The sequence below is a fragment of the Columba livia genome, chromosome 4 (assembly GCF_036013475.1).
Source record: "Columba livia isolate bColLiv1 breed racing homer chromosome 4, bColLiv1.pat.W.v2, whole genome shotgun sequence".
Classification (NCBI taxonomy): Eukaryota; Metazoa; Chordata; class Aves; order Columbiformes; family Columbidae; genus Columba; species Columba livia.
The window spans coordinates 71,619,422-71,642,007 of record NC_088605.1 but is presented as its reverse complement, the minus strand read 5'-3'; the positions used below and the strand labels follow the sequence as shown (position 1 = coordinate 71,642,007).

The 22,586-nt window shown below is 43.0% G+C and overlaps 2 protein-coding genes and 1 long non-coding RNA gene across 3 annotated transcripts in view; all 3 read left to right on the top strand.

The window, feature by feature from the left end:
• Positions 1-3,208, top strand: part of LOC135579449 (uncharacterized) — a 109,410-nt gene extending 106,202 nt beyond the window's left edge. Inside the window, exon 2 of the long non-coding RNA XR_010472557.1 lies at positions 1,041-3,208. This is a non-coding gene — a long non-coding RNA (uncharacterized LOC135579449). The remainder of the gene's footprint in view (positions 1-1,040) is intronic.
• Positions 3,209-9,938: 6,730 nt separating this feature from the next.
• On the top strand, positions 9,939-13,562 carry RPL34 (ribosomal protein L34). The gene is made up of 5 exons (XM_065062347.1): positions 9,939-10,020; positions 10,797-10,870; positions 10,968-11,067; positions 11,830-11,933; positions 13,433-13,562. The coding sequence occupies exons 2-5, from the start codon at positions 10,806-10,808 to the stop codon at positions 13,515-13,517; spliced, it is 354 nt and encodes a 117-aa protein (XP_064918419.1). The 5' UTR covers positions 9,939-10,020; positions 10,797-10,805; the 3' UTR covers positions 13,518-13,562.
• Positions 13,563-16,775: 3,213 nt separating this feature from the next.
• On the top strand, positions 16,776-21,001 carry OSTC (oligosaccharyltransferase complex non-catalytic subunit). Its single transcript, XM_021283089.2, has 4 exons — positions 16,776-17,033; positions 17,456-17,549; positions 18,836-19,033; positions 20,353-21,001. The coding sequence occupies exons 1-4, from the start codon at positions 16,895-16,897 to the stop codon at positions 20,369-20,371; spliced, it is 450 nt and encodes a 149-aa protein (XP_021138764.2). The 5' UTR covers positions 16,776-16,894; the 3' UTR covers positions 20,372-21,001.
• Positions 21,002-22,586: the final 1,585 nt, after the last annotated feature.

The following is a 22,586-nucleotide window of genomic DNA, read 5'->3' as shown; positions in this document are numbered from 1 at the left end:
AGCTAATTCTTGCAGGGTTTGTGGGGTCAGAACTTCAGCTATTATAAATCAGCATAGCTCTGTTCAGGGAGCTGGTTTTCATCAGATGAAGATCTGGATTCACATTCCCATCGTTTCACTGAGAATGAGCATTTCTGGGCGATACTCTTTCTGGATAGGGCTAGTGTATATTAGAGCTACTGTGAGGTGCTGTCTTTTAGGCTCTCCCCTTGGAAAATTTGGTGCAGATCTGGCTCCCATCATAGTCAAAATGAGCTGCAGGAAATCTCTCTGGTCCTTCAAAGTAATTAGCTACTCCCCAGTCAGCTGCAGTGGACCATACATTAAACAAAAGATAGCTTGACCTTCTATATGTATTTACTATAAACTAAAACCAGAGGCAAAGGCATTAACTAGGTGCATCTTAGCCCCTGTGCCAGCTTACCTGAGGTAACCTTTTCTTTCGCTATAGTCTCTAGTCAGCTCTTTAAAGCTGGACTTTAGCCTGGCTTTTTATCACTGTTAAAACCACATTAAACAACAAACAAGCAAACAAGCTTCTTACTCACCAGACTTAACTGATGAGCTGTAACACATGTGGAAAGCTACATGGTATCTCCTATCTGCGTTTCTTACTCGCTTAGCAGCAGAACTAGACCGGACCATATTACTTTTTTTCTAATCGAGTTAATTTTTGATGCCTTCTGTTCTCAGCTCAAAGATATTTGTCTTCATCCTGCTGCAAAGGGATATTTACACCCAAAATATAAGGTCCCATCCACCTACATGTGCCTGCTACAAAACCTTAAGCTCTAAGGTTGATATAAGCTGGAAGTGTCTGTTTAGTCAAAATGTAATGCTTATCTTCAATCTCCTTGAAGCACTTAAAATCTAGAGGTTTTAGAAAGGAGAGAATCATTAGTGCCGCATCCTTCTCTGCTTCTTGGTGAGCAGGAAGTTTGACCATGGGGTATCAGGCAAATGTGGGTTCTGTGTTGCTCTCCACAGAGCCCTGTTTCGGGATCATTCTGTCAGACTTTTGCTCTTTTTGTTGTTCACAGGGAGGAGGGTGCGGAGTGATCTAAAAATCTGCTGGAGGATAAGATGCAGCCAACACTTTTCCTCAGAAGTTCAGAGGAGGCCCCTGCTTGCACCTGCCAGCTCTGTACAGACAGGTACTAAAATTCACATCTGAGTGTGTCAGAAAACTGCGCTCAGCTGTCTCAACTTCTGTCACAGGCCTATCTGCTATGAGAGGAACCAGCCAATTAATCTGGGATGTTCAGAAGCGCTCGGTTCTGTTGTTCCGATTCCTGGACCTATGAGAAGCCTGGCCCGCAGCTTGGCAGCTGAGCGTTTGGAAAGCTGGCTGCCAGCCCCTCCAAAAATCCGGCCTTGAATCTGCAAATATGCAGCTCAGAAACTACCACAAGCAGCAGCCAATCTGATCCCAAGCATAAGCCAAGTTCATCACGGCTTCATGAAAAAATAACACCTTCTGGGGCTTTTGCCATGCACAGCAAAATACAGTGTTGCAGAAATATTTTGTAGGCAGCTTTCTGTACAATAACCTGCTGCTCCACAGGCATTACTACCCAACATTGATCCAGGCATGTTTTTTCAGCACAGCATCACATTTTATGTTGCTATCAAGCAGTGTGATATGTTTTACCTTTTAATATGCTCCATTGTTTTCTTAAACCACTTCATTTTTCCTTCAAATTCCTTTCAGCCGTGGCGATCTTGTGTTTAATGGCATTGTTTGTTTGTTGCAAAACTTCATAAATACAGATGTATATGGGTACCTCTAGGCCTTATTTTTTTCTGTTAACCACCAGTAGAAGTGTATCTGGACAAATAGCTAGATATTTTCATGTGTCCCTAATTTTTGATGTACAGTTTAGGTTGTACCTAGTGAGGAATATCCAAAGCCTCATTTGTACATAAGCTCTCTCCCTCTCTATTTCTCTCCCTTTCACGTTTAAAGTGTGTAGCAACGTGCTGGGCTTTTATCTTTGCAGAATTTGGTTCAAACCTGACTTCCACGGTAAGCAAAATTGAGTTGCAAAAGATCATTCTAATTATTGAAAGTGTTTGCTTGATATTTAGCATGTTATAGCATGATCATCCTCATTTACAGTATGTTACAGCTGCAGCTTTTAAACTGTGTGCCAGCAGCGCAGTGCCTTCGTAGCTTCTGTAGATAAAACCAGCATGAGGGGAGTATACGTTGCATATAACACAGTGTGACAGTTTAAAGGGCAGTAAACTTGGTCCAGAGAATGAGCAGATCATCATTGGAAGGTGAATAATCCTACATAATTTTGAGATGTACTTATCAGTACAGAAAACACATCCAAATGGATTCTGTCACCTTCTTGTCCCCTTGAAGAAGGAAGGTGTTCACGGAGAAATGTGGTGGGCAGTCACAGTAGGAAACAGCTCCATTCGTAGCCTTAGCACCAAGATACAGATATAGGTAACTGAAGGGGGAAGGAGGAGGGATGCTTTCTTCTGTCTTCATATGATGAAAATAAAAAGTGATCAGGATAGATTTTTATTATCCTCTGGGTGTTAAAATCCTAAATGCAAAATGCATGACTTATTATATCTAGCCAGCTCTTAGGGGTAAATAGGCAGTATGGGGAATTAGTTGTTGTTAATTGGACTTCTGAGCTGAATTCCCAGGGTGCTGCACTGCAAGCATACCCCTTTTGTTTTAATATTGAAATAGGGAGAGGCCAGAACTGTGATGGATTAATTCCAGTATAGAACAGCAGAGCACGCTAAATCATCTTCATCCAAATACTTAAGTTTCATTTGTTCAACGTAAACATCTTAGGGGTAATTTCTACATGTACTATAGAAGGTATTTGGCTTTCCATTGACCATCTAAAAAATGTAAGGCAGATCTTAAAGCAGCATAAATTGTTTAATTGTTCTGTAACATATGACGATGTGGCTCACTGTTTCTAAAGCCATTATCTAAATATATAAAACATTTGCTATGAAATTCGGGCGCTCAGTTCTGTGGCTGGTGAATTGAACTCTTCAGAATTGCATGGCAGTGAACGTACGATTTTATTGTGATATGATTTTATTGTGATACAATTTCATCACAAACAAAAAGGGAAATCTTGAAAATTGCCTTTTGTGTTGTTTTAACAATATAATGCGCAGTATTTCTTCTTACAAAGTTTTAATAACAATCACAAAATAAAACTAAAAATCTCTCACGGATTTGGGAGACACACGAAAAAATAGTTTTTACTTCAGGTTTTTGTTCTAGGAGCCAGTCCAGTCTGCATACACTGAAAAAAGTGATAAAGTAGCAATCCCTGGAGCAGAGGCCACAGGTCACACGTCTCCTTTAATACCCTGTTGTAGCCGATCATCCTTGCATCACTAATTGCCACTGGTATAATCCAAAAAGTAACAGAAAAACCCAGGCTAGCCTTGCATGTTCCCATGAGTAAAACATGACAAAGAAATGTTCCTAGTGCTCCTGAACTACTCAGAAAAAGATGTTTAAATTAATTAAAAACTCCTTAGAGAACTTAAGCAGCAAAACCGTCCTGTATCTCTTCATATATCTTTAAATCACGAACGCAAACCTATTTTTAAAGGTACTCTGATGCATAATTGACATATCATTATTCTTTACCTCTCCCTCCACCCCAGTATGGTCAACATTTGCCATGGTAGGTAACCTTTCCTATTTTAAAGAACAAAGCAACAGCAAAATGTCCAACACACCAGATCTCTTCAACACTTAACCTCACACTCAATATTTTGGTCCAAATCAATTCAAAGGAGTTTTATTGTTTATTGTACTCAAAATGGAGTCTAGCATATACGTTTCTGAGCTGTTCTTGAGATCTATGTCAATTTATGGCAGATGTTTTTGAGTCATTTCTTGTGGTAAGCAGCACTGTGGAAAGGAGCAGCTCCCCTGTGTCTATTGCTCTCCCAAAACTTCTGCAAATAGATGATTGCATACTAATCCTCTTCACAGAATACCTAAGATTTTATTAAATGGTAACATTAACTACTCTCATTTTAAAACTCGGAAAGTTGGACTTTGACCAGATAGGACTAGCACTTGGGTAACTAGATTTTGAAGACTTTGGGAGGTCACACTGAGCCACTAACATTGTGGACACCCAAACTCATGGTAATCACCATCAGTGCCCCCACAGCTGATTACAGGGCCCTGAATGAGGTGATTTACCCAAGACTGGCACAGGAAAGCGTATCAGCGAGGGTGCTCTGCCCCTTCGATCCAGGCACAGGATGCAGGGAGGCATATCCACCCCGTATGGCAGGAGAAAACCCTTGCCTTGGTGGCGGGAGAAGGAGCAGCCAGGTGATGATCCCAGGCAGCTCTGGAGATGTTTCCAGTGTGTTTCTGGAGATGTGAGCTGCCTACAGCATTACACACATTGCTGGGAAAAGATTTCCTGCAGGCCATTGATGCCTGAATGCCCAGAAGGCTTAGACATGAGCAGCAGACAGGATTTACCTCGCATTTGACACTGAGGATGAAATACAGTTTTCACAGCCTGGAAGAGCTGTGCAGAGCCCCTTTATGTTTTCCATTGCCCCACACTGTAGATGGGTGGATCAACATAACACCACTGCACCAGGACGTTCGACATGGGAGAAATTGCAGGCCAGGGATCCCAATTTCATCTTGGGGACAGGGTGAAAAGCAGCTGGGAGCTGCCACCAAGCAGAATTCACGTCCTGGCTGCGTGCTCAGCGCCCTGCTCCAGCTCAAACCCTTTCCACAGGGGGCGGGGGAGTGTGCACAAAGCCTGTTTAATTAGGCATTGTGTGGGAAGCACCAGCTCTATCCCAAGTGAGATGGAGAATTTCATGTCTCCTCCAGATGGTGAGATTTTTAATTGTTTTTTTCTAAAGCAGGAGAAAGTAAGCAGGTGTAAGTGTGAGGCCTACCTGTATTGGTTTTAATCAGCAACTTTAAGCAAACTCAGTGTTCTCATCAGAAAAGAGGAAAAATAAACAGCTGAGCACTATGATTCATTTACACTTCAAATATACTTTGAGTTGGTTATTCCTCAATTAATCAAATAGCTGGTGTATCCCTAAAGTAGTATAAAGTGACACGCCGTGTGAAATCAATTTTCCCTTCCAAAATCATTAAATTCAGTAGCCTGTGACTACATCCCTGCTAATTCTAGTACCGGTCCTTTCATCCTCCATTAACTTTGGCACGCCTAACAGGCTGTCAAAAATAATTTCCCAGAACGTAAATAATTCAGAAATTAAAAATTAATAAATAATAACAGTGAGCTACTGGGAGATAGACTGGGTCAATTAGTCAGCTCTGCATTCTGTTTCTTCGCAGCAGGGGGGCAGCCACATTCGTTACTAGAATCTTTCCTCCGATTCCTAGGTCTGATTTATGGCTCTTCATTACTGGATCCAGTCAGACACAATTACCTCCATCACTATCTCAGTTCCTAACTTCAAAGAAACACACATTTTCTTGTCTGCTTTTTTTCTCCTTGCAGCAGCCTCAGCTTGACGTCCCTGGAATTTCTTCCACGCGGACTAATTAATAAGACTTTGACTTATCATATTCACTTCTCTTCTTTGATGTCCTACCTTAGTCAATCATCCTATTTAATTAGAATTTCAATGATAACTTTACTTATCTTGTGGCTAGATGTAAATTAAAATAACGGGATTTTAATTCTCTTTCTTACGGGGTTATGACATTTCTGACAGAAAAAGTTTCAACCCAAATACGATGTTATGTACTTCCTATGCTAGGAGTGCATTCCACTAAATTGTTTTTCCCTTTGCTACAAAATAATTTTGCTTGTTTAACAAGCTCCACTGAAATGGAAATGAACTACAGTTTCTCATAATGTAATTTGCACAGGTCCATGTTGTGGAAGGTTATGTTGATAAAATGAATACAATCAGATCGTGATACATGCCACGTAGTTAACGGGAAAAGGGAATGGGATTTTTAAGAAAAAAAAAGAGCTCCGGAGAAACAATGGATCATAGGACCTCTTCTTCTTTCTGCCCTTTCTGGCACTTTCTAGTCCAAAGTTTCTCACTCTGTTCCCACATTTGCAGATCTAATCCTGTGTGTTGCATCCAAGCATCACCTGAGGTTGGGTTCTGATTTAAATGAGACACTTCTGAAACACATATCCACCACTGTTCGTAGAAATAGTATTGTGGCTGTGGCTTAAGGGCAGCAGTATATTCCTGAGCTATCACTATGTTTTTCTCTCTGCAGTACCCCAAGCCTGCACACAGGTTCATTTTCCTTCCTTTACCTCTTAGAATTGCCAGTCTTGGTCAGTATGACGGCAAGTGAATATGAGTGGAAACAACCTCTTATTTTTTAATTGAAGCTTGTACTGCAGGGCAGCCCTAAAAGGATCCATAAGGAGAAGGTGGCGGAGCAGCAGAGTCCTTGTGGAACCTGAGACATCCCTGGAAGCAGGACAATAGAGTGAGGAAAGTAAAGGGGGATGCATTGAGCCCTACTCATTTGAGCGCTCTCTCTCTCACTCTGGTGGAACTTCCCACATGACCAAATGAACAGTTGCATGAGTAGATAGGGATTTCCATAAAAAGAGAGGTAAGGAGAGGAGCATGCGGAAAAGCGAGCAAGGAGGGCCAACATGACAAGAACTGGTCTTAAACTGTGAACAAAGCATTCTTCTGGTGCAGTAAAGAGAATACGGTGACAACTTGCTGGCCCATGCAAAACACAGCACATTACTAATCTGCCATTAGAAATTACTGTCTCCCTAATCATCGCTGGTGGCAAAGAGGTTTCCAGTTTTACACTGACAACAAGCAAATACACCTTGGAACCCAACCTCCAGTTTTCTTAAGGAAAAAGGCCCTCATCCTCAGGCCCTTTGCTTCCACTGACATCCTAGAAGGGAAAAGATGGGTTTTGCAGGATGCCACTGTTAGCTTTCCAAGTCAACAGGTTGTGTGTTTGCTAATTCATCTCCTTTGTTGTATTGATGGAAAGCAAAAACTGCAGAAAGGGTTAATGAGATGTGTCTGACATGGAAAATAACTGTTCCCAAAAGAGATGGTTTGGTTGTGTGAAGAGCTAGGAGTAGCAGACAACGTGAGAGAATCACCTGACTAGCATTGATCTGTACAAAGTGGGCTTAGTGAGCTCCTGCTTCAAATTTTATCCCCACATTATATAGCATTAAACCAGTTGTCATAAAGCTAACGTTTCCAGATGCTCTGGTGAACAGCTTGCCTGACAGCCCCATTCCTCCTACAAAATGAATGGAGAGTGTTTGAAAAACTAGGCCAGCACATCCACAGAAGTGAACCACTGGATTCTAATTGACAGCTCCTGTAACTTACACCAGTTGTGTTTAGAGCCTGAATCGGGTAAGTTCAAAAAAATATCGATACTGTTGTTCAATAATAAAATAGTCACCTGTTGCATTGACAACATCTAAACTAAACTATTCCATCATAATTTAATAGTGTTGTTCTATAACAATTGGGTTCTGTAACTCTTTTATATTTAGGCATGATTATTTAATCTAATTTAATTGGCTTTCTTATTCCCCTCAGGGTTCTGGGCCTAGAAAGTTCATATTAAATACTCTAATTGCTCTGAAATTTACTTGTTGTCTGAAATATGCTCCTATTTTAAATATACCCTAAGATCTAGTTCATACTTATTTTCTCTTCTTTCATGAATTACAAAAATTCTGGTGTCCATAATTTGCACTTTAAAAGAGTCAATAATTAGCCAAAATAATAATTATAGATCGAAAACAGGGAGGGTATAGCACAATGAACTGCGAGTTACAGATGCCTAAATAAGGCCAGCAGCACACATCAAAGGTTTCTGAGCACCCGCCGCTCTCCAAAAGCGAAGCCGAAGCCACTAACGATGGCAGCGGCACCCTGTGTGTTTAATGTGCAGCTCCCTGGTTGTCATTGCTCGGGCCAGTAGAGCACAAGAACATTTAGGATCATAGAATCCTAGAATCATTTCAGTTGGAAGAGACCCCCTCAGGCTCATCGAGTCCAACCATAACCTAACCTAACTCCAGCACTAAACCATGTCCTAAGAACCTCGTCTAAACGCCTTTTAAACCCCTCCAGGGATGGTGACTCCACCACTGCCCTGGGCAGCCTGTTCCAATGCCCGACAGCCCTTTCTGTGAATAATTTTTTTCCTAATATCCAATCTGAACCTCCCCTGGTGCAACCTGAGGCCATTTCCTCTTGTCCCACCACTCACTACCTGGGAGAAGAGACCAACTTACAGCCCATGGGCCCGATCGATTCTGTGCTCCCCGCAGATGGTGATTTCCCGTTGATGCCATATTAAGACTTTGCCTGTACAAGGGATGGAAACGCGCCCTTTTAAATCTCTCAGTCTTCGATGCCTCAGTTCCATGTGGCGGGGTGGGAGCGGGATCCATCCGGGAGGCCATAAATGGATAGTTGGGACCTTCCCATCACCAGGTGGCCACTGATTTCAGAGCAGAGAGAACAGCTCTGCTTGTCAACGTGCTGCTCAGCTTGCCAGGGACCTGTGTGCATGGGGTGAGAGCTGAAGCAAACGGCTGGGAGAAGAGTAATCTGGTGGGGCTCCTTCTAGCAAGGATTCTTCTTTTCCTTCCTGCGAAAGCGGTGCTTAATGCAATTGCAAGGGGCCGACAGGGGTAGCTTTTGTGTGTTTACTTTTTAATAATTGCAAGTTTGGCAGACCTGGTACTGCTGGAACACTGTTTCTGGCTGCTGACAAGCTGTCTTATGTTCCCTTGGCTCTCGCATTTTCGTTTTCTTTTCTTTTCTTTTCTTTTCTTTTCTTTTCTTTTCTTTTCTTTTCTTTTTTTTTTTATATATATTTTTCTTTTCTTTTCTTTTCTTTTCTTTTCTTTTCTTTTCTTTTCTTTTCTTTTCTTTTCTTTTCTTTTCTTTTCTTTTCTCTTTTGTTTTCCCTTTTCTCTTTTCTCTTCTTTTCTTTTCTTTTCTCTTCTTTTCTTTTCTTTTCTTTTCTTTTCTTTTCTTTTCTTTTCTTTTCTTTTCTTTTCTTTTCTCTTTTGTTTTCCCTTTTCTCTTTTCTCTTCTTTTCTTTTCTCTTCTTTTCTTTTCTTTTCTTTTCTTTTCTTTTCTTTTCTTTTCTTTTCTTTTCTTTTCTTTTCTCTTTTGTTTTCCCTTTTCTCTTTTCTCTTCTTTTCTTTTCTTTTCTTTTCTTTTCTTTTCTTTTCTTTTCTTTTCTTTTCTTTTCTTTTCTTTTCTTTTTTTTTCTTTTCTTTTCTTTTCTCTTTTGTTTTCCCTTTTCTCTTTTCTCTTCTTTTCTTTTCTTTTCTTTTCTTTTCTTTTCTTTTCTTTTCTTTTCTTTTCTTTCTTTTCTTTTTTTTTTCTTTTTCACTTCCTTTCCTTTCCTTTCCTTTCCTTTCCTTTCCTTTCCTTTCCTTTCCTTTCCTTTCCTTTCCTTTCCTTTCCTTTCCTTTCCTTTCCTTTCCTTTCCTTTCCTTTCCTTTCCTTTCCTTTCCTTTCCTTTCCTTTTCATTTTCAAGGGATTTACCAGAGACTATTTAAAATGAAAGTAAGAAAACACAGCCTAGCTCAGGAATCTTCTAAGGTGCTGAATGTGGGGAGGGTGTATTAAGGGAAAGATCAACTAGCTGTGTCCCGTGTCCACTATACTTTTCCCGGGTACCTATGGCTTGGAAATGTGATTTTGGGTCAGGTGGACCATTGACCTGACCAGCAGAGCAAGTTTTACATCATCGTGTTCCTGCCTGAGCTCCTCCTCCGGAGCACGGCCGTGAGTTCCGCCGCTGAGCGGCGCCCCTCTTCGATTCAGCCGTACAACATGGCGCCGCCCTTGCACCTCCATTCCGTACAACGTGGTGGCGCCCACGCCCCACTTGGGCTCGGAGACGGGCCACAGCGCGCAGGCGCCGCTAGTCCTTCCGTGTTCCAGAGCGCCACTATTTCAACCTTGACCCGCGCCTCTGCTTCCTCTTCCGGATCTGGCGGCTCCAGGTATGGCGGCGGCTGCCCGAGGGCCGCTGGTGCCCATCCGCCCCCATCCGCCGCCCGGCGAGCGGTGGGGGCGGCCGGCGGGCCCGGGGGGCTGTGGTGAGGGGCCGGGAGCACAGCTGCCCGCGCTCCGGCCGGGGGCGGGGGCGGAGCAGCGCGGCGGGGAGGCCGGGCCTCCCTAGGCCTCCTCCCGGGCCGCACCGACCCGGTGCCGGGGGCTGCGGCGCTGGGCCCAGTGCCCGCCCCGGCCCCGGGGGCCGTCTCAAGGGGCTCTGATGGCGGCCGGCGCCCCGTCGGGGCGGCGCTCCGGGGAACGGCGGGTTTCGCTGCCCTGGTCGCGTTATGCTGTGCCCGGAGAAGGCTCCGGTCTGGGCCTAGAGTGCGATTAACACAGTTTGCTGTCGGTCGAGGGAGTAAAAGAGCTTTTGCATCTGCTCGGTTCTCAGACTTGCCAGCGAAGCTTGTGCGACCAGAATGCTGAATCTTTAAACAGTTAAACATCATGCAGGCAAGACGAGGATGTTGAGCTGCATTCGAGTCCGTTTGGGTGAATCTCAAGTGCAGATTGCTTCCTACCAACTGTCACTTGTTTTTTAACGTAGTTGTGTTGGCTCTCATTGATAAGGAGATGCTTCTGTTTTGTTTATACTAATGCAGAAGCAGCAGCTGTCAGTTCAGGTCTGGCCTGGTGTTTCAGTGTGGTTGATGCTGTGATACGTGAACTTCTGTGTGGACGCTGAGTGCTTAAACTAGTGCCACTTTGTTTTTGACTAATTTAGGTGTACAAAATGGTTCAGCGCCTGACCTACCGCCGTAGGTTGTCCTACAACACAGCTTCCAACAAGACCAGACTGTAAGTAAGATGCAGTTTCTAAAAATTTCAATCTTTATGGAAGATAAGTTTAAATTTTGATTGTTATGGTAACTGAGTATTTTTCTGCTGTATTTAGGTCCCGAACACCTGGGAACAGGATTGTTTACCTTTACACCAAGAAAGTAGGGAAGGCACCAAAGTCGGCATGTGGTATATGCCCAGGAAGACTTCGTGGTGTAAGTAGTAGACTTACTGGCATAATATTTCTTGCAGCAATTTCTTTTTCATCATGAAGAGCCTTTTCAAGTAATATGTCTGTTCCTTGATGAAATCTTGTTGGAGCAACTTATTTCTTTAATATGTTATCTGAATGTTGTGAAGCTTAACTGGTAAGACAAGCTTTGAAAGCCTAAAGAGTAAGTGCTTTTTTAATGCTTGTGGTTCTTGTTTTTGAACCTTCTTGGACTATAAGTTGTAACTGGTTGAGATTTCTAGAGTTAGACTGAGGTGATTCTGTAGCAGGTTTAAAAGCCTAAATTTGACCTGTTAGGTGGGCCTTAAAGAAAAACGAACCAAAACAAAACCCAAAACAAACAAAACCAAACCAGATACACTTAAGTTTGACTTTCAGGTTTAGGAAGAAGGAATTAATGTTTTTAACACATTTTTCTCCAAAATGTTTTCTTGGTTTAATGCCATTGCTCTTAACAGTGATGGGAATGCTTGAGTAATGTCAGTCATTAAGCAGTTCCTACCCTTGGGAAAACATCTTGTTTTATAAACCAGTTTTTGATGCTGAATCTATTGAGGAGCCCGTGTGGTAGAATGAAAAGCACAGGAATGCTGAAGATGGCACGTACAACAATCTGTGGCTTCAGTCACTTTTGGAATCTTGAATAGTCAACTTCAGGTGTTAACTGCTTTTTTGAATTCTCTTGATATGACTGTAATCCAAAATTACTATCTTACGATACACTTCTCACTTTTGCTTTCCGTAGGTTCGTGCTGTGCGTCCTAAAGTTCTCATGAGGCTGTCAAAAACGAAGAAGCACGTTAGCAGAGCTTATGGCGGTTCCATGTGCGCTAAGTGTGTCCGTGACCGGTAAGCTTACAGAAAACTAACTTGATTCTTGGGGTGACTTCATAAGAGATTTTTGCATCTTGCTGTTTTCATAATGTGGGCCAAAATTTTGAAGACTTGTCTGACATTGGTGTAGTAGAGTGGAGGGGGTGAGCATGGGGCACATTAGCCGTGATATGTGTGATCTTCATCCCTTGGATTTGAGCTAGTTACTGAATTTGGAGCTCCTTTGTGGAGAGTTTGTTCATGATTTCTTACTGCAGTGTTGCTTTGGTGCTAAACATTCCATTCGTTCTGGATTTTTATTTTATCTTCGGCCCCCATGGTAAAGATTTTTCACTTCACTTGTCCTTTTGTCTTATGCAAAGATATTCCTGTTAGATGAGTTGAGCTTTTGGCTGCTTTGTCGTGCTTTGAGATTTAAAGATGTTGGTTGCACATTTATGTGGTTAAGCTTTAAGATGGCCTTTGCTGGGCCTCACTGAATTCAGTTTAGTTGGGTTACAACTGTACTTCCTATACTTGGCAAGTTTGAGGAAAAAATGTGTAGTATGAAGAATACATCACCTCTATGAATGGTAATCAAAGCAGATCTCTGAAATTAGCGGTTTAATGCCAGATTTTTCATCTGTAGTTCAAATCTTGTTAGCGTTCTTGTTTTCTTTGCTGGTGTGAGTTCTAAGTTAAATCACATCAGGTTCCACTGACGACAGGTTGTTACAGCTGCAGGTCCGTAGCGTAACTTTTCTGTGTTAAAAGCCAATTTTTCTTCTGAGTGTTTTCCCAAACACTTGGAGCTTGGTAGATTGTTTCTGATAGATGAGTATACTTTAATCTGCCTAAAATGAAAAACACGGTCACCTCCTTCCATGTAGTTGGTGGGTTTTCTCCTGCATCTGTTGAGGCATCTTTGGTCAGTTTTGTGTACCGTGACTGTAGTGGTTTATACCAAATGCGTATGGAATGGTGTTTTGCTGTTCCAAGGTAGAAGAGTGTGTGGTATATTTGTGCTTTTAACTTGCAATCATGAAACGGGCTGTTACTGTGAGTACTTGTCACTTAGGTCCACTTGCGTGGTAGCCCTACTTGTCTTCCAGAAAGAATCATATTTAGACAAGACTTGACCTGCCAGGGTTTTCTCTGTTTATGTGGAAAGAAGCTTAAATCCTGATAGGGAAGCTGTTCTTGTTTTGATGGCTGGACTCATGTAAAGTTTTCTGTAGCTCTGAAAAAGAGAGCTGGCCATAGCTGGCCACACCAATTCTGACTTTAAAAACAGCTGAATTAGTTTGCCTGTGAGAAGTTTTGCTTTTTGCCTTTGAATTTAGTGAAGGTGTTAATTTTTCTGCTGTTCAGCCATCAGGTCTTACCTTAGGTTTCCCTTTTTATGTGGAACTGTGGAACCAATACCGCGTGTGCAGTGAATGTTGGAGCCAGCAAAAGTAATTGTAACTTTGTCTTATTTTTGTGTTTTCACTTAAGTGGATACATCTCCTAAAGTTGTTGTTTTTCTTTTTCAGAATCAAACGAGCTTTTCTCATTGAGGAGCAGAAGATCGTTGTGAAAGTGTTGAAGGCACAAGCACAGAGCCAGAAGTCAAAGTGAATCTATCTGTAGTTTTTCAGCCCAATAAATGAAAGCTCCACTTTTCTTGTGTCCTGTCATTCCACGTGCTAGTCAAAGCTGGCAGGAGCTGCTTCTTGCAGCTTCTGTAATGCAGAATTGGGTTTTGGTGCAACAAACCCTGAAAGTCAGGATGCTGTGATTTGTGCTGCCTGCGAACAGGGAAATCAAGCAGGTGGAAGGAGGTCTGGTTAAACGTGACTCCCAGCTCTGTTTCACAGTTCTGTAGAGGTATTGGAGTAACTTCAAACAATGCAGGTTTTTGGTTGGTTGGTTTGGGGTTTTTGATGTTTTTTTTCTTTTTTGGGGAGGGGGAAATGTTTTTTGGTTTTGTTTTCATGGCATCAGCTGTGTATGAAGTAATCAGAGGACTTGGCTCAGAAGGGAGTTAGTCTGAAAAAGAAAAGAAACAAAAGCAGACTAAGACTAAAGACTGGAAGAGATTGTCAGAGGAAGGAGAACTATTACAGGCCTAATGTAGATGTTTTTCTTTAATAGTACCTAATATAGTTACCCTAGTCTGAGGGTGGGGGGAATAGTTTTGACTTCTCAAAGCCAGTGCTGTATCCACCAGACAGTTGCATACTGCTACATCTGGATCTCCTGGAAGAAAGCTGCAGCTGTTGTGTTTGTTAGGTGTTTCCTGGGCCAGGAACTGTTAGCACAGTTAGAGGTGTGATACAGGTGTGGTACAAGCCAAGCTCCAGCTAGGACAGGCTTTTAATGGCTTCCAGAATTAGGTTTTAGAGCAGGAATTTGAGTCTCTGCTATTGAAACTTGAACCAAAATTTTGTTGTTTTATCCCTGAGGATGTAGTGGTAATGTGAAAAACAGTTGTAAAAAGCAGAAGTGGGCTTGTTTTGCTTTTTTGCCCAATTCTGTTTTGTAGAGAGAACTGTAATTGTGCTTCTAATGCTGCCCAGGTGTGCTTTAACACACTTGGGATAGTTCTTGCATTCCTATGGGTACAGTAATATTCTTCACCCCCAGCTCTGAATTTTGGAACTACTCTTAGTATCTGACAAGAAGTGGGCATCTGTTTTTACCAGTAACTATTATTTCAAGAAGTAATGAGCTCCACCACTGGAATAAGGAAGGAGGAGAAATAATCACGGTCTGCACAGACTTACTAGGAGCAGCAAGGATGCTGTTTGAAGAGGTTCCTAAGATCCCTTGTGGAGTGTGCTGAGGCTGTGGCTCTGAGATGTGTGCAAATTCCTCAGTTCACATGATGCCTAGCTCTGAGGCTTGTCAGGCTATGCAGTCAGCCAAGAAACAGGTCACAGAAAAGTTATTGTGAAAAGACGTGCATTTTTGGCGACAGCAAGGTGGCACTTGGGGTCATCTGCGTACGAACGGTGGTGTTGATGGCTCCTGGGTTTGATGACAGGATGGCTGTGGTCCAGGATAACTGACTTAACGCTGCAGGGGGTGAGAGGAGCTGTACCCCGCCAAGAATTTCTTCATAGTGTCCCAAGTCATTAAAATAATTCCGTTAATATTTTCAAAATGGATTAATGTTGCAGCTTGCTCACACAGCTCTAAGTATGAAGCATTTCTTTCTCCCCAGCTTGGATTATGCCAAAACTTGTTCCAAAGGCTGTAGCTAATTAAAGGACTAACATAAGTACCCTGACATTTTTAAGTGCTGTTACTATAGTTAGTTTACAAGGTTAAAATTTTATTAGTTGTTGTCTTCCTGGGCTAGTACAAACTTCAGTACTTCTGCATGCTGGAAGAATGATTTTAAAGCAGAAATGGCAAGTAGGGCAGGCATCTCTAACCTGTCCCCAAAGTGCTCTTGTTTTATGTTTAAAAACTGTGAGATTGGAGTTTTCCTTGGGGCTTTTGGAAAGAAGGCAAGTATACTTTCGGTGTAATTAGGAGAAATGTCATAAACATCTGTTGACAGGCATGTTGCACTGAGAGGGAGACTTTCTTTTCCAGACACATGGGCTGAAACTTAAACCAGCTAATTATAATGTGATTGCACTGAAAGGCAGCTGGGGTGTGAGTTAGGAGCGGGGTTATCACCACTGCAGGCAGAAATAAAAGCAGGTATAGGGCCAAGAGTCAGTGAAATGGTCATAAGACCCTTAATTTTTTTGGTTTTTTTAGCAGTTTTGAAAATAATTCTCTGAGCAGATGGCTGTAGTGTAGCTATGGGGCGGTCGTTTGGGGCGTGATACCCCTGAGGTGCAGTGGGGCAGGGTGTGCTCACCTGGACTGTGCAGTTTTAAATGTGCTCACATAACCTGGAGTGAAGGGTCGGTGTTAAGACAGTTTTTACTCTCTCTGGTGTTAAATTATGTCTGCAGAAAGGCATTGGTCTTCCTGTGCGTGAGTGTGTGTTGTTGTTTATTATGGACCTGTTACTTCTCTTCAGCTAGAGTTCTGATTCTGTCCCTGCCTGTCAGGTGCCTTTTTTGAAGGAGACACTGTGCTGCCAGGAGAGTCAACCTCAGTTCAGATAAAGGTGTGGAAGAGACAGGAACGGCTCAAGAAAGGCTCTCCCCTGCTCATGAAGCAAGAGAAACTAGACAAGTTTCTACTTAAAATGGGGAATTTTTGTCCTGTGTGTTACCTGGTTGCTCCTCTCCATATTGACCCTCAGCTGAGCTGAGGGGGGGTGGCAGGTCAGGTGTTTGCAGGCTCACAGGAGCGTGTAAGATGGTCTGTGTACCCCCAGGTCCCCCTCTTGCCCTCAGAAGTCTGACGTCCTCTCCCCCCGATCTCGGTGTTGGGGTCTCCTCTGGCGGCGGACCAGGATGGGGACCGCGGGCACCGGGGTCCCGGCCCCCTACCTGCAAACACAGGGTCGCGGCCTGCGCTGGATCTGTTTGTGTTCTCTGTATCTCCGCAGCCCGGCTGTGCCGTAAGCGAGGCCGGTGCCGAGCGCTCGTGTCCCCACACGCGTGGCCGCGCCCGACAGCCCCGCGGGACCTGGATCGGGCGGCCACGTGGCTGCCCCCCCCACCCGACTGGGGGCGGAGCCCGCGCCCCTGGCCCCGCCCCAAGCTCCTCGCGGTTACCCAGCACCGACACGTCAGGGCTGTTAGGTCCTGGCAGGTGAGTAGGACTGATAGATCACCCGGCGGCGGACGGTCTGCTTTTCTGTATGTTTTTGTGCAGAAGAAAAGTATGTGCTTTATTTGCATCGTTTTTGCCGGAGGGTCACTTTTGAGTGTTTTCGTTTAGACCGGCTTTTAAAAAAATTCTTAACTTACCCCTGTCAGGACACGGCAGCCAATTTCCGTTTCCGCCTTCGTGTCCGGCGGCGGCGGGGCGAACCGAGCCGGGTAGGGCGCAGCGGTGCCGCGGCTGTCGGTCTGTGGGTCGGACCGCACCGCACCGCCGCCATGGAGGCGCTGTACCGCCTGCCCTTCGCCGTGCTCGAGTGCCCCAACATCAAGCTGAAGCGGCCGAGCTGGGTGCACATGCCCTCGGCCATGACGGTTTACGCGCTGGTTGTGGTGTCCTACTTCCTCATCACCGGAGGTGAGGCCGGGGCGGGCGGGGGGCTCCTCACGGGCTGGCTGTGCTTGTGCGGGGCGGGCTGCTGGCTCCTGCTCCGGGTTGGAGGGCCGCCGCTGCTGCTGACCCCTTGTCCGGCCTCACATCGCCTGTAAAACACGAACCTCGGGCCGCTCCGAGCGCCCCTGCGGGGTCACACAGAATCACAGAATGTCAGGGATTGGAAGAGACCTCGAAAGCTCATCCAGTCCAATCCCCCCATGGAGCAGGAACACCCAGATGAGGTTACACAGGAAGGTGTCCAGGCGGGTTGGAATGTCTGCAGAGAAGGAGACTCCACAACCCCCTGGGCAGCCTGGGCCAGTGTCTCTCACCCTCACTGAGTCAGGGCAGTTCTTGCCGGTGGCTGCTGCAAGGAAAGGTGACGCTCACTCTTTTCTCCACAGGGATTATCTATGATGTGATTGTGGAACCTCCCAGCGTGGGGTCGATGACAGATGAACACGGGCATCAGAGGCCGGTAGCTTTCTTGGCATACAGGTGGGTCTGCCCTGGCAAGCGGGTTGCAAACACCTAAGCACAAGTGAATAAGTGTGTCTTTCTGATCTGTGCATCTACTTTTTTTTGAGCTCTCTGTGCAAGTCATGATCTGTTCTACATCAGTCCTTGGTTTGCCAATACTTAAATAAGAAAATTTAACAGCATTGAAATCAATGGAAATAGAATAACTCAGTCCTTCTAAAGCTTTTAAAGATGAGAAGTCTGGTAAGAAAAATGTGTTGAGCTGGCAATATTTTTCTTTGTTCCAAACCCTTGCTATTTACATTGAATTTAGTTAAATACAAAAAAAGTTCTTTAAATCTGTGAGGTCTGTGACCTGCCTCATGCACTGTTTTTTGTTTAGGAGTAGGTGTAATATATGTTTCAGACTGGCTTGGAGCGTTGCAGTGTAGATGAATAAGGCTATTACAGGGAGTTTATGGCACTTTAGTACAATTCAGTGAAAACAATGTGAAAGAGGATGAAGTTGAAGATTAAATGTGGCAGTAATGATAATCTACATTTCTGTGTTAGCACCCACCGTAGCTTCATCCATGCCAACTTTATGAGATCTCTAATATTGCTAATTACAAGGATGAGAAAAAGGTTCAGTGACTGTGGGCAGCAGGAGAGTTGTGGTGAAAGTGCAACGTTCTTTCTGCATCTCTCCATCTGAGCCTTGTAAGAGGGAAGGCCGGCAGTGTGCGTTGGGGCACTTTCAGGCAGGGTCCCCACAATCTGTGCACAGGCTTAGCAAGCCAGAAGCAAAAAATACTGCACAAAAGAACTGCTTTTGCCATGTGCGGGGACCAGTAGATGTGCTTCATGTGCTGATGTAGTCCTTTGGTTGGGATTTGTACTGAGATAAGGACTCAGGCAGTGCTGCCTAAACATCAGGATGTAAATGAGACTTGGAAAGCTCAGTGGCCGAGGGGTCACAGCCTTGAGTTGTCTGTGGAAACAGGTGCTACTTTGGACTATGGATTTCTGAAAACTCATGAGCTTGTGTGGTAGCCATTAGTATATGCTATTAGGTATAAAACCAGAAGTAGACTTGACTGGGCACCTGGCAGACTATCAATCCCACAGATTAATTACATATTAAAGCCTTAATGTAATTTCGTAATGTCGGTTTCCACACTCGCCATCAAAGTTTGTGATCCTGTGTATTTGTACAGCTAAGGCAGGTTGAGTAGATGGGGTTTGAAATGTAAATAGTTTCTTTAAAACTAATCTTTCTCTGACTCTCTTTTCTTTCCTTCCCTCCCTGTTCCTTTTTCCTTCAGAGTAAATGGGCAGTATATTATGGAAGGACTCGCGTCCAGCTTCCTCTTCACAATGGGCGGCCTAGGATTCATAATTCTAGATCGATCCAATGCACCAAATATCCCCAAGCTAAATAGGTTTCTTCTGCTCTTTATTGGATTTGTCAGTGTGCTTTTGAGCTTCTTCATGGCCAGAGTTTTCATGAGGATGAAGTTACCGTAAGTGATTTAATATTTTTTCAGCTTTTCTTCTCTTTTGTGGCCCATGTGTGCCTATGTTAAATTTAAGAGTAACAGAAAATACAATGAGGCATGCTAAAGATCTGCAGTTTGGCTATAATTTGCCTTTTTTAGCACCTTCTTGGAACAAGCTATCTTGAATGAGGTGGGGTGCGTTTGGGGCCAGCTACTGTAAAATTGTGCTGTAGCTAAAAAAAGGTGGCAGTTCCCAGTATGTCAGAAGATATGATTAGCGAGTCTGACTTAAAATGAATTTTAAGTTAGACGGAGTATCTACTGGTCAAGCAAAAGTAATTGCAAGGTAGGGCTTTGAGGAAAAAGCAAGTGTCAAAAACCTTGAAGAAAGGCAAATGAGTTCGTTATAGTGACGGTGTACATGAGGGATCAGAAGCAGAAAAGCTGATGGCACTGGTAACGAGTGTACAAAACCATCCAAAGCAGACCTAAAGTAAAGATGATGTCCCAGGGTATTTTTTTGTTGCTGGAAAATTCAAGCATACAATACATGTGATGTTTTAATGCATCTATGTTCATAGATCAACAAGTAGAAAAGATGTGGAGTTTCCAGGCTATGCGAAATCCGAATGCAGGATTTTCAGGTTTTTTCTGCTTTTTATTTCTCAGGCCATCTATTTCATTTAGATTAGCTGAAACCTGATGTTTGGAGCTACTGGTAGTTAATTTCTGGAGTAGCTGCATGAGGTGTTGACTTAACAATGAGAGTCATTCCTCTTAAATATTTTTCCCTCTGCGGTGTAGATAATAATTTTGTTTTATCACACAGAAGCGGTGGGTTCCCTGGCAGCAGGGTTAGGGACCTGATCTATATTTCCTTGTTTCATTGAGTACATGTCTTAACATTTCTCTTCCATAAACTCATTAAAGAAACAGGGCATCTGAGAAGTGGAAGAGAAAAAGAGACAAGAGTTGTGTTGAGTGCCAGATAACATCAGGTTATACTGAATATCATAACACTGGTGGTTTGTGTAACGAGTACAAATAAAGAACCTTTCATAGGGTGTAACCTGGGCTTCAAAAATTCCAAACAACTACCAAAGTTGGATTGAGAACAGACTAATCTGTTTTTAGTGTTCATTGAAGAATGTCAGCTGAGGAAGGCACGTGCAGTTAAGCTGGCCAGTTTGTACCTTGGACAGGATTTGTTGTTTTAAATAGCCTCAATCAGCAGAGATTTGGCAGCCTGAAGTTTTTGTTTTAAGACGGTACGGCTCTTGATTTTTGAGGAGGTGCTGCCTGTGTTTACTAACCTTTTTTTCTAACTTATTTTTCTTCTATAGGGGTTACTTGATGGGTTAGTACCTCTTGTGATACATGAAGCAAGCTGGATTTACTCCTCTTCATGAAGCGTTTAAGAAGAAACAGCAAGAAACAAATTCCATTGCCACCACCAACAGGAAAGAGACCTGGCCATGAGAAACAACCGGGGAAAGGGAACTTTCTCTGCACACAAACTCTCGCTATCAATGGCTGATTTGTAGTTTTGAAACAATGTTCTATCATTTCTGTTTTAGAGTTTTTGGAAAGAGCAAGTTACTTAGCTGGGCTTTTGTTTTATATCCCAACTCAGTATGAAATAGTGAACCTATTTTCAGCTCTACCTGAAACAAGGATTAGCCATTGCCTTGACAGTTCTTTGTTGCAGGTCTGATCCCTCTTCCCTGTGTGGGACAATTATATGTGTGAATTGGAGAAGAAACACCTGAAACATTTCTTTCCAACTTATAATTAGAAAATTAGTAACTTTGGATGCTTTACAGTCAAAATACAATGTGTCTGAAATTATTTCAAAGGCACCTTTTGCCTTGATATTAATGGCTCTATGCGAGCAAATCCAGCCGTGCACTGGGAAAGGCAAAATGTATGAATGTTCATTTCTTTTTGAGAAAGTGTATGAAAGGAGCCAAATAAAACTTATTTTCTACAAGATTATTTGAATTCTATGCAGTTTTTGAAGCTTTTTCTTGTGTGCGTGACCTGTTGTACATCCAGGCTTGAGATGCCATACCATAACGTGACCACATCATTTCAGCTTTATTTTTCACTATTGGATAATGATATTTTTTTTCCTTTGGTATCAGGGATAAGAAGCGTTGTATTTTCCATGAACTTGTATTGTGTCCAAATGAACTATGGTTATCAGTCGCCAAGAAAATTTACTTCTGAAGCTGCTGATTTTTTTTGTGTGAGAGATGAGGCTCACACTTGTTTTGTCTTTGTTTTAAAAGGCTGAATGTTACAATCACGTTGCATTAACGTATGGCATTCTGGGGGAAGAAAAGATCTCTGAATCTCCATAAATGTCTCTTTTTGTTTTGCAAGCCATTTGTGTTTGAAGCGCTATTTTCATCCATATAATAATTGTCAGTGAGAAATGTTATTTATTCTTGTAATTGTGAAGTGAGTATTACTGTTCACATATTTAATCACATTTCTGAGCTAGCTGTTAATCATCTGCCCTTGGGATATGTCACTTCCACTCCCTGATTCTTACATACTATGTGACTTCGGCATTTGCTGGTCTTACATGTTTGTCATTAAGGTTTAATGTAACTTAAGCTGTTTTATGAAGCTCTTAACTGCAAAGTTTCTAGTCTTTTCAAAGCAGTTTCCTTTTGGTCACTCTGGTTTTGGTAAGACACAGGCTTACCTTCAAGCGGGAGTATTGATGCTATGTAAGTAAATAACTGGATACATAAATCAACTTTTTAATACATCTGAGAGGGAAGTCAAACCAGAAAGTCACTTCACCGAGTATAATTGAGACCCCTCCAGCTCAGTGCTTGTCCCACTGCGCTTCAGCTTCAGCCTACAAGTTTGCAGCTGATGCTAAACGTGTGTACCCTTAGACGGTGGTTTTAATGTCTGTGGTCTGCGAGATGCATTTGGTTACAATTGCATGCTAGATGACATAGCTTGGAACAAATAAAGTGGATTTATAATTGCAAGACAGAAGATAGTTTTGGGAGAATAAGGCAAAGATGATGATTGTCTGCAACAAAGTTAAATAATCCCTTATGTTTCTTCAGTCACAGGCTGCAAACTAGATCTTGTATGATCCTCTGCCAAAGCATGAAACAGAGAGAGAACCAGGAAAACAAATGCAGAGCAGAAGTCAGACCACCCAGAAATTAGGAGCGTGCTAGGTAGGAGGATGTCAGCACAACTGGAGATTGGTTCGTTTTGGATGTGGGTTGGAGGCTTCTTGATCACCCAAGGTAAAATTTCTGCTGAGTGCTGTCAAATGAACTGCAAAAAAGAGGTATTGTTGTGTCTTATAGGAATCCCATTTTCAATTACAGAACAGCTGGTATTTTCTGTAAATGTCTGCTGTTCTTTATAGGTAACAGCAGGTGGCCTCTACTGTGGGAGTTTAGGATAGTAATAGGAGTATTTCAGTGACTGAAAGAAAACTTCCTCTACCTAGTGACAATGTACATCAGTGTTTGATGCTCTTACCTTCTAGGGTGAATTGAACTAGATTGTGAAGTGGGAAATTAAAAACAAAGCTGAA